This window comes from Pezoporus wallicus, unplaced genomic scaffold, assembly GCF_028554395.1.
Source record: "Pezoporus wallicus isolate ANWC-B61680 ecotype Strahan unplaced genomic scaffold, APGP_CSIRO_Pwel_v1 contig_7237, whole genome shotgun sequence".
Taxonomy (NCBI): domain Eukaryota; kingdom Metazoa; phylum Chordata; class Aves; order Psittaciformes; family Psittacidae; genus Pezoporus; species Pezoporus wallicus.
Window position 1 is genome coordinate 378,927 of NW_026635802.1, and position 15,939 is coordinate 394,865.

Sequence of the window (15,939 nt, forward strand, 5' to 3'; positions counted from 1 at the left end):
CCGGGCGGGGGAAGTTGCGAGAGCCGTGCGGCCATGGCCACGGCGCCGGTGTGCCCCGACTCCGGCCCCGGCCCCGGCCCCGGCCCCGGCCCCGGCCCCGGCCCCGGCCCCGACGCGTCGCCGCCAGACCTCCACGCCATGCCCATGGTGGCGCTCAACTACAGCCTGCGGCGCCGCCTCAGCCTGTACCTCAACCCGCGGGCGGCGGCGGCCGCCGACTGGACGACGCTGGCGGAGGCGCTGGGCTGCGAGTACCTGGAGATCCGGTGTCTGGAGGCGCAGCCCGACCCCACCGCCGCGCTGCTGGAGGACTGGCAGTGCCGATGCCCCGGCGGCGCCACCGTCGGCCGTCTCCTCGACCTCCTGCGCCACCTCGGCCGCGACGACGTCCTCCTCGACCTGTCCGGCAGCGTGGGTGAGGCAAGGCGGCATCTCCCCTTCCTTCCTCTTCCCTCGGGGCGGCGGGAACGGGGATGGGGTGTCCGCGGGCCGCGCTGGAGCGGGAGCCGCGCCGAGCCTGCCGCCTCCTCTGTGGGGCTGATGTGGGTTGGGGCTTAGGGCTCTCTTGGGTGAGGTTCTCGGCACCCTCTACCACAGCAGGGCCCAGTTGATCTCGGTGCCGGGAGGGAGCGGATGCTGCTTGCTTCGGGCTTTGCTGCTCTGTCCGGGGAGGGGATGTGAAGAACTACCCTGCTCAAGCAGAAAAGCCCTTTACCAGGCCGCGGAGTTACCTCCTCGGTGTTTCCATCAGAACCCTGCGCAGCTTCCAGGAGAGAAGGGAGAAGTGTGCTCTATTTCCACTAGCCATAAGCCCTGCAAAGTAATCTGGAGCCCTGTATTATACTAAACCTTCAATAATAAAGTTCTGTGTGTCAAAGGATGCTTTGGGCCAGGTCAGCCAGGAGGCATCTTGCACTGACACTGCACAGTGTGAGAATTGCCATGTGCGGGTCCAGTGTGATAGGAAGATAGAGGGAGAGGTGAGGAATGTGTGGAACTGGGTAATGGAAGGAAAAATAATTAACTGGATAAAGGAAAGAAAAAAAGAGTTCCTCAAAAACTGAAAAAATGATAGGTCAGTAAGCAGTGTGAAGGTCCTACTGCTGTTGTGATAACCTGTTCTGTATAGACTCTTTGTATTCCGCATGATCACGGAAATTCAGAGGGAAGTCGGCTGTCATCAGAGGGGAATTTCATTGCCAAAGGATTTCCAAAGCAGGAGACTCTATTGCGGGCCTCTGTTGTATAATTCAGCTTCCTGGGCTAGCAATGAAGAAATAATAACTTTCATTTCCTGTTACTCACGGAGATAAGTGAAAACGTAGAAACTCATCACTGTAGAGAGCCTGACCCAAAGCAATGGAGGAGTTCCCTGTATTCCTGCTGTTCTCCCTACTAAGGACCATATGCTGGAGACTCAGTTTTTGGAAAGACAGAACCAAATCAGTGTGCTTCATGATCCTCTCATCAGAGGTTCATAATGTGGTGGATGGTGTTTTCAGAGCCTGAACAGACAGCATTAGAGTGAGGGGTAGGAACCTGAGCTTCAGGGAAGTCACAAGTTTGGCCTGGTGGGAGGTCATGCTGATAAGAGGAGACTGATAAATTCGTGGAAAAAAGACCCACTGAGGGCGATTCAACACAAAAACAGTGCTCCAGACTCAGGAAATTCCTCATCTACAAATGGTCCGATAGGTAGATTATAAAAATAGATGTAGATTATGCCTAAAAGAGGATAATTTTAGGAAAATAAGCAGTGTATGCTTATTTTATCCTTACATTCTCCCCATGGCATCTAGTTTTGGTTACTGCTGGAGACTGGACGCTGGGGTAGGTGGACCCCCCAGCCTCACCCAGCCATGGCCATTCTTCTGTTAGTATTTTTGGCTGAGGACTGCAGATGGGGCCTGTGACCTGTTGCTGGAGCTCCCAGCTCTTGCAGAAAGTAGAGATATTTATGCTCATAAGAGGAAAAGACAGTTGCACACTTTCATGCACAGCTGCCAAGGGCACCTCTCTGAGCGCTGTTAGGACTCCTCAGTGTGATTCAGCTCAGAAAACACCAGCATCGAGTTTCTGTGGTCTGTGCTTTCATCGTAGGAGGAGCAGATCTGGGGCATGAAGGCTTCTTGAGTCAATTGAGAGGTGTCAGGATGACTGCCGGACACAGGTCGTTCGTAGGGCCAATGTTGTACCTGCTGCCTACAGTGGATATCCCACATGCTCTGATGTCTCTGGAATGACACCTCATGCCCTTGTGCAGTCAGATGAACTGAGCTCCTTGGGGACACAGCATCCCTGTTAAACACAACTCCTTGGTACTCTGTGGCTCCAAAGGGTGTGTTTGGTTTGTGGTTTCGGCCTGTCATTGCATGCTCCATCCTGACTCTGCTTGGGATGCTAAAAATCAGTGTCTCCTGTGGCCTTGATAGTTCCACGTTTGGCAGCTCTGCGCACTGGGGCTGTGTTAAGGAACTCCCCTGGTGCACTGTCTGGAGTACAGACACTTGCAGGACTGTGATCTCTCTCAGCATTTATTTCATTGTATAATCATTTTAGGGATGTGAAGCTCTCTGCTTCAGTAGGTTTATGCTCTTCTTCCTGCTGAAACTTAGTGATGTTTGTTTCTTCCTGGCCCATTATAGAAGTGCTACTTCCCTGCTTGACAGTTAGTGGGTCTGTTCTCTCCGATCATTTTGCACTTTAGGTTTCATGCTTTTATTCTTTCTGTCCAATACCTCAGACTTTTGCTTGGTTGTTAGAGGAATGTAAAGCCTGCACTGTGTTAGATGCTGGGTGACATGGGACATCTTAGGTTGGATGAGTTTCTTGCTACTTTGTTGTGTTGGTTTGCATCCTTTTATGGATAAAGCCTTTCTGGGCCTGCAAAGTCATCTCTAACCCCTGTTGGCTCTCACTTACCTGTACAGCTGGGCACTGTTCCCAGCTGGGGGCTAATGCCAAATTAGTGAATGTCATTCATCCCTTTAGGTTCACTGCACATTTTGGCAGTTTCAGTGCAATAGGGCCCCTGGTTTGCACTTGTAATAAAACCACAAGCCTCAGTGGTTTGTTTTGAGAGCTTTGCCGAGCTTGCAGTTTTATTGTAGGGATAAGAGGGGTTATACAGCCCTGATACAGGCTGAGGGAGCTAGAGCTGTTCAACCTGGGAGAAGGCTCTGTTGAGACCATAGAGCAGCTTCAGTGCCTAAAGGGGGCCTATGAGAAATCTGGAGAGAGACTTTTTACAAGGAAATGCAGGGATAGGACAAGGGGGAATGTTTTTTAAACTGACAGAGGGAAGATTTAGATTAGACATTAGGAAGAAGTTCTTCTCTGTAAGGGTGATGAGGCCCTGGCACAGGTTGCCCAGAGAAGCTGTGGCTGCCCCATCCCTGGCAGTGTTCAAAGCCAGGTTGGATGGGGCTTTCAGCAACCTGGTCTAGTGGAAGGTGTCCCTGCCCATGACAGGGGGTTGGGATAGATGAGCTTTAAGGTCCCTTCCAGCTGAAACTGCTGTATGATTCTGGTTTGAGATTACAGCACAATGCTATCAGAACACTTGGGTTAAAGAGAATGTGTGTCAGCCATGAGTGGTGTGCTGATGGGTTTCTGGTCTCCAGTTTATTAAAACACAGGTCACAGAAGTATTGGTGCCAGTTCTGCGACTGGGAGAAGCAAGAAGAGAAGACATGGAGCAAACACACTTAAAATGAACGTCTCTGTACTGAGCAGTAGTATTAGTATGCCTTTAAATAATTGTCTATTCTTGCCTATTCAGCAATATTTTGGATTGTGACCATGACTACCTGGGAAACAAGGCATGTTTAAGGTGGAGCTTGCATGCGAGTCCTTCATGTGGAACTTCTGAACCCGCTGGCCAATTCAAAGTGGCTTAAATCATAATTTTAAAGACACTGACTTATCTGATATGAAACATGCACACCTCAGGGCAACAGGCAGAGAGGTGGGACCCGTAGTGAGGCAAGATCTGAAATCTGAACCTTCTGGCTGTTGAAGAATGTGGCTGGTTCTTCTTTTCTGCAGGACTGGGGAGGAAGGGAGAAGAAACAGGCACTGGGAATGCCTCAGCCTCAGGAAAAGCCTCGATCAGATCTGACACCTTATTAGAGGAGATGATCCAGTTACAAGATGCAAAACTATGTGACAGAAGCAGAAGACAGGCTTCAGAAGCTGGACTTCTATCAGGCCTGCTCAGTACCAGTGAGGACTGTGCTACAGCAGTGCTTACTTGGTTCCTGCCTGCATCCTGCCCTTCCAGAAGATCCTTTACTCTGCAGCTGCTGTTGTACTGGTGATCTCAGAGGTGTGCCAGTCTGACCCTCTGAGTGATCAGTGCTTTTCTGATTGATACTTGTTGGGGTTTTGTTTAATCGTACATAAAGGAGAAAGCTCTAGAGAGTTTCATTTTGTTAATTCCAGGTTTCAAATCTCCTTTTACTTTCAAGTTCTTCTGTGGCTGCATATTGCAGAGGCTGCAGGGTTTCTTGTCACTTCTCTGAAGACTTAACGTTTAGATTTATAATCAATTTTAAAACATGACCTGTTTATAATAGATCTGTGTCCATCACTGTCCTGTTTGGGAAGTTGCAAACATGACAGGCCTGCTTGCCTTTCAGTTATCTCAGAGTGGGGGCACACACTCACTGCCTGAGACAGAGGATCTCCAGTGGTGGCTCCACAACGTAAAGCCTGTTTAAGGCCTCCCTAGAATTTTACATGTCCTCATGTGTGTGGTGAGTGTATGTACTCATGGTCGTCAGCTGCAGTTCTGGCTGACAAAGGCCAGTGGTATGAATCAGCCAGTATGTGTCTATTGTTTAGTAACAGATAATATGAAGACTTCTAATTGAGAATCCCCAACCCCCAATTAAATACTCCAAAATGCATAACAGTCATAGAGTCACAGAACGGTTTGGGCTGGAAGGGACCTCAAAGATCATGGGCAGGGACACCTGCCACTAGACCAGGTTGCTCAAAGCCACGTCTAGTCTGGCCTTGAACACTGCCAGGGATGGGGCAGCCACAGCTTCTCTGGGCAACCTGTGCCAGGGCCTCAGCACCCTCACAGGGAAGAGCTTCTTGCTAATGTCTCATGTGTTTCAGTTTAAAGCCATTCGCCCTTGTCCTTTCTCTACCTGCCCTTGCCAAAAGTCCCTTACCAATTTCCTATCAGCCCCTTTAGGCAGTAGGAGGATGCTCTAAGGTCTCCCGTGAGAGCATCCTCCCAGTACCTCCAGGCTGAACAAGCCCAGCTCTCTCAGCCTGTCTCCATAGCAGAGGTGCTCCATCCCTCTGATCATCTTTGTGGCCTCCTCTGGACTCACTCCAACAGCTCCACATTCTTCTGTGTTGTGGGCCCCAGAGCTGGACACAGGACTGCAGGTGGGGTTCTCACCAGAGCAGAGCAGAGGGGGCAGGATCCTCTCCCCTGACCTGCTGGCCACACTGTTGGTGATGCAGCCCAGGATATGGTTGGTTTCTGGGCTGGAAGCGTGCACTTCCTGATCATGTTGAGCTGGGTCACGAGTACGACAGTAGAGTTGAGACCTGTTTTGTACATGATGCATGCTTTTACAAGTGTGCTGGAATATACTAGAATTAAGGATATAGGAGGAGATTTGTTTAAAATGAATAAGAGAAAGTACTTCTGTAAATAGCAAGGGTGAGCTTCAGGAATTAATTGCTAGAGGAGGTGGTGGAGGCAGCATCAACAGGTTCAAAAAGGGGTGAGAGAAATTCTAGGTACCAAAAAACCCAGGCAGGGTGTTTCCCTCTAATATCCCTGATCCCTGAAATAGCTATTCCCATTTTAAAGAACTCCAGCAGTGTAAAACCACCATCACAGCAGTGTCTTGCATTGGTTGTGTGCTTTTGCAGAGGAGGACTGTAGGAAGTACTTACAGAAGAAGCAGGAGGAGGCTGACCAGCCGCTTCAAGTGCCAGCAGTAGACAGCAGTGTGCCAAGGACATCAGAGCTGATGGGCATCACCACCAGGGATGATCCCTATGGTAAGCACCCATGATTACACTGCGGCATGGTGCCTCATGCTGGAATTGTCATCACCTGCAGCAGGCCCCTGTGAGAAATGCAGAAAACCTGTTTGCATTAATTACTCCCCGCGACTCTTCATAACCTGGATTGCTTTAGCTGGTAGTCATCATTTTTCCTGTCACCAAGGGCGGAGAGGAAAAGCAACCCTGGGGAACACCATACCCAGAAGAAGGCTGGCACAGAGCCCACTGCATGTGCATGGGAGGAGACTTCCCAGAAACTTGTCCCTTAAGCACAGCCTGCCACAGAGCAGCAGCTGCTGAAAGCCTGGTGGGTTGGAGTCAAGGGGGAAGGATGTTAGAGCTGATTGCCTTGGCTACGCTGCCCTGTCTTCAGCAGATGTAACCACCACAGATATAAAGGGATCAGAGTTTGAAGCAGGCTGGGTGGGAAGCAGGAAACAAAGTTCTCTGTAATTAATGTGTGTTTGCTGGGCCCTGTGTGTGGCTCTGCCTGTGCAGCTGCGTGCCAGGCTGTGTGCGCAGCTGCTGGCTGAGGAAGTGCACAGCCTGTAAAGCTCTGTGATGGAGCAGCAGCCGAGGTGAATGGAGATGTGTCAGCTCTCCTCTTCACTGCTCCCCTGGCTAGTCTGACTTTCAGTGGCCACCTTTCACAAAGACTTTTTACAAGGCTTATAGGAACAGGACAAGGGAGGAATGACTAAGCTGACGAGGGTAGATTCAGATTAGATACTAGGAAAAAATTCTTCACTATGCAGGTGGTGAGGCACCGGCACAGGTTGCCCAGAGAAGCTGTGGCTGCCCCATCCCCGGCAGTGTTCAAGGCCAGGTTGAACAGGGCTTGGAGCAACCTGGTCTAGTGGAAGGTGTCCCTGCTTATGGCAGGGGGTTGGAACTCGATGAGCTTTGAGGTCACTTCCAACCCAAACCATTCTATGATTCTATGATTTGTACATTGGGACAACATTAACCATCCCCTGATGTCCACAGACCAATGTGCTAATGCTTGTACATGGCAGTTTTGCCTCATGTGACCGCCAAGTTAATCCTATGCCCCTAAAGCAGTACCCTCAGTTTGATTGACCTGGCAGACAGTTGCCCTTCTGCTTGACTGGTTGCTTCTTGGGCTGGCTCTGCCTGCTGGGTTGGTACTTTTCACAGCAGCCTTTAGAGCTTGACCTATTTTTTCACTGTCGTAGGCTTTAACTGGCATGAAAACTTGAAAATATAGGTAGTGACATTGATACAGAAAGAAAATGACACAATGAGAAGCTATCCAGGAGTATTAAGGTGCTTAACTGTGAAAAATATTGCTCTTAATATACAGTACTTTAATATTTGGGTAACTGCTACATAAACAGGAGCTGTCAGCTATTAACATCTTTGTAAAACAGGGCCTTTTACTTAGGGTATAACTTCAGGTACCCGAGTTTGACAGCCATAAAAACTTCAGGTTCCAAATATCAAGGCCTACCTCATAGCTCAGTAGACAGCATATGTCAGGCCATTGCTCAAGGGCCTTGCAGGAAGGTTTTGGTTGGGGAGCTGGACTCTCTGTGACCTGAACTAAAGAGCTAGGGCCCAGAGCCATAAGGATGTTTTAGATATGTACACCCCCAGGAAAATCCCAGAGCTCTGGGACTCCAAGTTGCATCTTCTATGTTACTCTGCTCCCTCCAGCTCTTCCCAGACTCTTGTCTCCCTTCAGCTCCCTGTGGCTGGATGTTGTTGCCTCTGCAGATTTTGCATGTTTGCATCTCAGCAACCCTTCCCCAGCCACTGCCAGCAGATACGGGGTTGTGTGAACAGCCTGGACTGTAAATCAAAGCGGTCAAGGCACAGACATGTGTTACCTCTGGCCAGCTTCATTGCAGACAGGAGCCTGGTTTGGTAAAACATTAGATTCCCTTTGTAAGGTTGCACAGAGCTTGTCTGTCACAGCTCCTGATTCTGAGTCTGTGAGAGCTCGTGGGAATTCACTACAGGAGTTAACTTCATTTATAGTAGATGACAGCTAGATTTTTAATGGTTTCAGGGAACAGAACAGAGATGTTTGATGCCTTCATCTGCTACTGTCAGAAGGACCTTCAGTTTGTCCAGGAGATGATCAGGGAGCTGGAACAAACGGAGTTCAAACTGAAGCTCTGTGTGTTTGATCGGGATGTCTTGCCAGGAACGTGTGTGTGGTCCATCAGTGGAGAACTTATAGAAAGGAGGTAAGTGAACCATGGCTGCTTGGGATAGCTGAGTGTAACGGAACATGACGTTCATTTCACCATGATGTCTGCAGTGTGGCGCCAGTGAAGCAGTAAAAATCCACAAGGATGTCTTTATGGGGTTTGTTTTATGCTCTTGGCTCAAGCAGGAAGACTCGAGCATTCCCAAACATGTTGCTTCATTGTGTTCACAAGGGAGGTGCCACGACAGTGATGCTGCTTAGGTTTAATCCCTTTTTGGCTGGAACATCCTGCAGTCGCATCCTTGAAGTTGATCTGGAAATGAATATAGCTCCAGGCTGAGTTCCTTCTCACAGTGTGGATGTTGCAGGGACAGCACTGGTGTTGGCTCTGGCACTTCAGGATCCTTTAGACCTGTGTAGGACTCAGGTGTGGTGGGAGCTGCGGGACAGAAAAGCAACTCCCTAGGCAGGGAGTGACAAATCCTGAGGCAGGTGTTTGGATTTTAAACATCAGCCTTTCAGAGGGATACAGCTTGGCATTAACAGACACCCTTGTGAGGCCTTGTTCTCCTGGCTGTGGTACAGCATAGCCTTCCATAAAGAGCCTAATATGTAATTTACAATTAGGCACCTCAAAGGAATGTAAGCAACAAATTGGAGAATAAAGCTCCAATTTATGAACCCAGGTGAATTCACTGTTGTGTGAGTACAATACAGCTTTGTCCGGTTCATTCTAATATTAAAAATGCCCTGTCAGGCTCAGTCAGTAAAGGCAGCATGAAAGCGGGTAGAGTTAAGATGGCTTTGTGTGTAATACCTAAACAGAGGATCAAATAAAGGTTGCACGGACAATCTGGACTTTGCTATTTCTTCATGTTTTGGTGTATGAGCATGTATCTGCAATCAGGTTTTTGTGTAACATAGCCAGCAGTCCTTGCTCTCTAGTTCATTCCTGCTGGAACACGGCGGTTTCATTTTTCCAATTCAGAGGAGCACACACTTCTACCAGTGAAAAGGGGAAGCATCCCTGTTGACATTCTGTTTTTTTCTCCCCTAACTGCTTATTGCAGGTGCCGGAGGATGGTGGTTGTCATTTCAGATGATTACCTGGAAAGCGATGAATGTGATTTTCAGACCAAATTTGCTCTTAGCCTTTCCCCAGGTAAGATCTCACAAAAATCCCTTTTAAAGTTGTGTATCAGCGTTACAATTTTCATTATAGTAACACTCAAAGCTCCAGCTGAGGTCGATGGGCAGTGTGGTATTGGGGACTGCACAAATGCAGAATGAGGGGTAGTCTCACATGTGTTTAAACAACTGAGATAAATATGGGTGAAAAGGAGAAAACAAATAACTGATAGTTACAGAACTGGTAACTCAGTCTCAGACCTGGGTTCCCACCACTGACCTACCTACATCTGAGAGGGACTTTTGACAAAGGCATGTAGGAATAGAACAAGGGCAAATGGCTTTAAACTGACAGAGGGGAGATTTAGATGAGATATTAGGAAGAAGCTCTTCCCTGTGAGGGTGGTGAGGCCCTGGTACACCTTGCCCAGAGAAGCTGTGGCTGCCCCATCCCTGGCAGTGTTCATTGCCAGGTTGGATGGGCCTTGGAGCAACCTGGTCTAGTGGAAGGTGTCCCTGCTTGTGGCAGGGGGTTGGAACTGGATGATCTTTAAGGTCCCTTCCAACCCAAACTATTCTGTGATTGTATGATACCTTTCACATGTGTGGAAATCCACCCAGGCTCAGGGCTTGCTCTGGCTGTAATGCCCTTCACTCAGCAAGCAGATTAGAAGCAGCCATTAAAATGAATGGCGGCTTTCTAATGTTGTTGTGCAGGCGGGGACCTGAACTTGGTTCCTTGTCCTGCTCTTGACCTTCTATGTGATGGTGAGTGAGCAGCTTAGCTGTCTGAGATTCAGTGCTCCAGCTTAAGTTGACTAACACTGCTTACTTCAGAGATGCTGTAGCTGCAGTCTCTCTGAAGTGCTTCAAGACCCATATGGGAAATAAGCTACAAAAGAAAGGAGTATTCTAATCAATTCAGGGTGTGAGTAAATGCTGGGAATACGGTAGCAGGTAATGAACATGCAGCTTTTTTCAGAGATCTGTGAGTATTGTGGATAGGTAAACAAAATATGGGATGAATGTTCAACTTGGAGTGGCAGTATCTGTTGCATGCATTGTTCTGAATTGAAAAGCCATCGATTTACTTCTGTCAAGTCTGTTCAGATTGCTCTTTTCTAAGCACCAGATATTCTACACTTGTGCATGTTGCTGGGGAGTAAGTGCAGCACAACCTGATACCATGGAGGATATGTAGTATCTGCAGAAGTGTCTATGTAAAGTCTCTTCTCTAGATGAGGTACCTGACATCCAGAAGTTTAACTGTAAGCCAGTGGCAGACCTCAGAATTAGCTCCATCTTCCTGATACAGTAATTTCGTACGATGGCCGTTAATCTACTGACCACCCCTAACATGTTGCATCAGCCCCCAGTCATAATGATTTGTAGCAAAGTTCTTTTAGTTCCTCACCATTTTTTTGTTGGCATCATACCTTTCATTAGAGCAACGGGAAATGTCCATTGTATGTAATGACCTCAGCTCTACCAGTAAAAACATGCGAGTACAGGTTTACAGAAATTACAGTCACTTGCACGGGGTAACTAATACACAGAAGGGTTTGGTGGCAGGTTCTGCAAGCTTGGATTACTTAAGCCTCTACTGCAGTTACAAAATCTTAGTTATTTGCCTCATCCAGGTCTCAGCATCAGCACATGTGCTGGGCAGCACAGGATAGCTGGTGCCAGGCATCCCCATGGAGAATAGAGGGAGAGTTCCTCTTTAGAAGAGCTGCTTGTGAATCAGAGGAGATTTCTTTCATCTTGTGCAAGCCTCAAAGAAAGTTCATGTTTGCAGGGTGATTCCTTGCAGCCCCCTGTTGGAACACATCTGCAGCCTATCTAAGTAAATCAGGGTAGGAAGAAAAAGAAATGGAGATAACCCAGCAAAGCTGACCTTACAGAAGCAGCTTAGTCTCCTGAATTTTCTCATTATGCATACCTGGAAGTAGACAGGATTGTATATACCTGTTTGTGTTCCACAAGAAGCTGTGCTTTGTTGTTTTGTATCTGCAGGGCATTGGGCCGTTATCTCACCCATTTGGGATCACTGCAAGTTGCCCTACATGTTATGGATGAGGCTTGTAGTTGAGTGAAATGCTCTTAGCAGGGCGCTTGGGATTCAGATACTTGCTCTCGAAGTGAGAGCTAGCTGCAGTGTAATGAGATGACACAGTTGGGAGCAAGCGTGGATCCTGTGACATGTGTGCTGTGCTGGGGAGAAAATGCATCCAGGACCTGCCTGTTGTTCTGTGTGATCCTCTGCCTGTGTGATCTGTCTTTCAGGTGCTCGTCTCAAACGGCTGATTCCAGTCAAGTGCAAAACCATGAAGAACGAGTTCCCAAGCATCTTACGGTTCATTACCGTTTGTGACTACACCAATCCTTGCACCAAAAAGTGGTTCTGGACAAGACTGGCAAAATCCCTCATGCTGCCGTGATGCAAAGTCACAAGAGCGAGATGTTCTTCTGCACTCTGTCCTGGCTGCACCTTTGGACTGTGGTGTCGTTTCACATAGGATCTTGAACCACTTCAGAGCCTGGATCCTTCCAGTCAGTGTTTGGAGCCTGCGACTGGGAGCAAAGAATCTTCTCTTGTACTTCTTCATAACTTGGAAGGGGAAATAAAGCAACTCTGTGGCTGTTCCTGCTCAAGTCAGTGAGTATCCAGCATTTTGTGTAGGAAGCACTTTCACTGAAAATACAGAAAATAGATGTTTAAATACTGTCTAATACAAGAAGGCTCTATTATAAGCATTTAATAAGCCCTCAGTTTCAAACAGCAAGCTTTCTTAAACAAGTATTTCTTATTATTTTAAAGGCTGTTTAATGGCTATAGTAATGTTTAAGGTTTTAAATCCAGTGAAGTCCCATGGCTGCCTGGTGATCTGCAGGAACTGAGGTTTCAGACTTACTTTCCTGCTCTGTGAATGGCTGGTGCCATGAGAATGGCTGGTTTCAGCAGGGAGGCCCAGCCTGCCCTGCTGCTGGGCAGTCTTTAGCCCACACTGGTTCTGAGGGTAGTCAGTCTTCTTCAGTCCTTGTTTGGACAAAAGCAGAAGTGTATTTTAATTGTTAAAGAAATGAATGGTTCTCCCATTATGCTTAGCAATATCTGCAAAATTAGAGCAATTATCTATGTAATTATAACTAATGCAGAATTACTGAGCTTGGTGTATTTTCTGTGGAGGTTTTTCTCCTCAAGTTATATCACAGTATTCCTGTCTTGTATTCCTTTACAGGGTAAATCCCTTGTCACTAGTATTTTCTGAGGCAGTCCCTCAAGTTTACTCTAGTTGTTGAAAGCAAGAAGGATACACTGTTGTATGACCTTGGTTGTGCCTGTCTTCTGCTCAGGTCACGTTTTGATTAAGTGACCTCATACCAATATTTTACATTCCCAGATGTTACAAAATGTTTACAACAGAGCCTTCCTTTAGTAGAAATTCATAAAACATATTATTTTCTGTGAAAGTCCTTACTGCACAAAGTGCAGGCTGCTGTTGGTGCAGGAACGGGGCTATGCATCTTTGTGGATCCAGATCTTGAATGCTTCACCTTTAAGAGCGTTCCAAAACACATCAGCTGTTGGGGTGCCTCAAAGGCATAGGGATAAATATTGAATAAAGAGTGTATTAAATTATTAATTAGGCTGCTTAAAATATAAAGGCTAGTATTACCTTGATAGGAAAGAGCATATTTAAATGAACCACCACAATAATTACAGTGTTTCTGTGGCTAAGGCTTAGAGCAGCATTGATCTTGTTCTGCTTGTTAGACTTGGATCCTTCAGAGCGACCAGTGGATCTCATCAGTTCTCTGTGCACAGGGCTCTGGGGCAAGAGTTCTGCCCAAAGTAGCATTTTAAAGCAACCCCTCGGTGTATTAAACAGATTTACAGCAAATATTTACTTTATAAATTGGGAAGAAAGGCACCTTGCTTATGTATCTGCAGTTGCTTGAACTCTGGCCCTTCACTCGTTACTTTCAGCTACTGACTCATGTTGATTTTACAGTTTAATGTTTTACTAGTTTAAATTTTTAAGGTTGCATCTGGATGTGATTTTGTTGGGTTTTTTTAAAAGGATTTGTTGTACAGCATTACCATAGCTGAGGTACAGACTGAAACGTGTGCTCCTGCCTCTCCCTCACCCACCTTGTTGATGAACGGTGGTGGTGTAAAGTCCTGAAAGCAGCCAGCCATTGACCTGAACACGGTGGATGGAGCTTGTTCACACACATCACGTTAGTGTCAGGGCTCGTTTATGGACAGGCTCATGAGCTGGGAGTTATTCAAACCCTCCTGCAAACATAAACTGCTGCCATTGTGCCAAGGTGATATTTGTACCTTTATGTTTTGCTAGAACGAGTGAGCAGTCTGTGGGCATGGCAGGAGAAACGTTAAGCTGATGAGGGGGTTTCTGAATAGTTGGGCTTCATGTCCTATTGCCCTCAGGCATCCTGCAGTAGTGGAGACAGCTGCTTGCCTCGGGGGGTCTGCATAATCGGTAAAAGTTAATTGCAGAAGAGTTTCTTCTGGAGGCTGCTTGATCCTCAGGCACGCTCCTGGGGCTCAGTGAATTCTCATACTCTGGAGTGTCTGTAAACATTAATTATGGGTCATTACTCGCAGGACCAAACCAGATTCCTCTTGTTCTGAGAACTGAAAGGACTCTGGTAACTAGTTCGCGGGGAGCAGAGGCTCAGGAGGCTGCGCTGCAGACGCTAGAGGGAGGTAATGGCCCGTGCTGACACCCTGCGAGGGTCCTGCCCGCTGACAAAGAGAAGTGTTTTTTTCTCTCTTCACTCTTTTCTAAGGAGGCCGTATCAAAACTAGCGTGAGTTTTGACAGATTGAATCTCGTGTAGTGAGTCCCTGATGGGTGGTTTGGGATTTGGGATGTTGGGAATGAGGAAAAAAGTAACAGCAGCAAAAATAATCATGTTTGTGATCGATGATGTGGTGATCATTGGATGGGGGAATGGCTGCTTCTGATCAGGAAAGCAGAAACCAGAGCTGAATTCCTAAATCTTCTGGCTTCCAATAGGTAGATGCAATATTCCAGTTAATGGTGAAAGATGTCAGTGCTTGGGTGGGCTCTCCCTGTCCTGGTCCCCTGGTCTGCCTGACGCGATGCTGGGTGAATGTTGTTGCTGTCAGGCTGTTGCTTTACTGCAGGCTTGTCCTGGAGGCTAAAATAATTACTTGGGGTAATAAAAAGTGAGGTAACAGCCCATAAATGTAAAATATGTGCCTTAAATATGTATCCTCTTCTATGTAAAAACCAGATTGTGTGCTTCTGACATTCTGATACCTGTCTGGTCACAGTGGAGGGTGACATCTGTGAACAGTATAAAGTCTAGTTACTATAAACATGTTTCAGTAGCAGTTGGGATTTTCCTCCCCTCTTTCACGCTCAGTGGAAGGTCAAAAATTTGAACACCTTTAAGAAAGGAACTTATAAAATTGTGATGTTGCTTTTTTTTTTTTTTTGTCCCATTTTGTTTCCTTCCCTCACTGAAATTGTCCTAGTTGAATCTTAGTACCAAATCATATATTTTTATATATATATACATATATATTTTTATTACTTCTAACCTGATCGAATCTGTGGAGAAGCCTATGTGTTGTGTAGCCATTCTGCAAATAGTCAACCCTTCTGTGTTTTTTCTCCTCAAAACCCCAAAAATTTGCTACTTGTGAGAACTTTTAAAATAAATCGAGAATTAAAACCCAGCAGGCTGAATCTCCTTCACGGGCATCGGAGAAGAGATACTAGGTGTCAAAATTAAGTGTCAGTGAGAAATGACATGGGCTAGGTTGAGGGGTTGTTTTTCATGTTTTGCCTAAACAGCTTCCTCAGAGGAGGCTTTTGGTGGTGCCTGGGAGAGGCAGAGCTGTGTCACACCAGGAGGAAAATGATCAAGGTATTGTTCTTCAGACAAGTGTGGTTCCTCTGCAGTGCTTGTTTTTGGCTCTGTGGGCTGCGTCCGTTGCTGTCCTGGACTCACTTCAGCCCTGGTGCCCAGCAGGCTGGAGGGGATAAGCTGGGGCCTCTGCTGTTGGCCCCCAGGAAGCAGGGATGCCAGGCAGTTGGCTCCTGCTCCACAGTCTTTCTGGAGGCCCCAGCAGGGGATACATTGCAGTGCAGTGATCAGGAGGATTTTGCCAGCTTTATTTCCTTTGGCTCAGAGTCAGGCCAAGCCAGGGAAATAACTCGAAACCCAGCAGCTGCCAGGCCAAGGCCCTGCCCCAGGAAAAGATGAAGGATCCCCAATCACGGAAGTGTTGGTTGGAAGGAATTTCTGGAGGTCAAGGACAAGCTGTACGTCACAACAGGAAGGGCTGTCGCTGTACCGCTTGCTGGACAATATTCCAAGCATACGAAGAATGTCTTTGCTATGGCTTTTATGAGTGAACATATGGAAAGTGATATAGAAACCATCCCTGACTATATTACTCCAGATAGAAATTGCTGGCAGAGCAGCCTGCCAGGAGAGTCTCACTTTGTGCTACCCACCTGTCTGCATGTGTTTGAGCAGTTAATGGTTTCCACCTATATTTGAGTGTGAGAGTCAGGCAACGTCAGGGGGTCC

At 47.2% G+C, this 15,939-nt stretch overlaps 1 protein-coding gene across 1 annotated transcript; it reads left to right on the forward strand.

Moving 5' to 3' along the window:
* The first annotated feature begins 33 nt into the window (after positions 1-33).
* On the forward strand, positions 34-12,990 carry MYD88 (MYD88 innate immune signal transduction adaptor). The gene is made up of 5 exons (XM_057398282.1): positions 34-415; positions 5,902-6,033; positions 8,072-8,252; positions 9,286-9,377; positions 11,630-12,990. The coding sequence occupies exons 1-5, from the start codon at positions 34-36 to the stop codon at positions 11,782-11,784; spliced, it is 942 nt and encodes a 313-aa protein (XP_057254265.1). The 3' UTR covers positions 11,785-12,990.
* Positions 12,991-15,939: the final 2,949 nt, after the last annotated feature.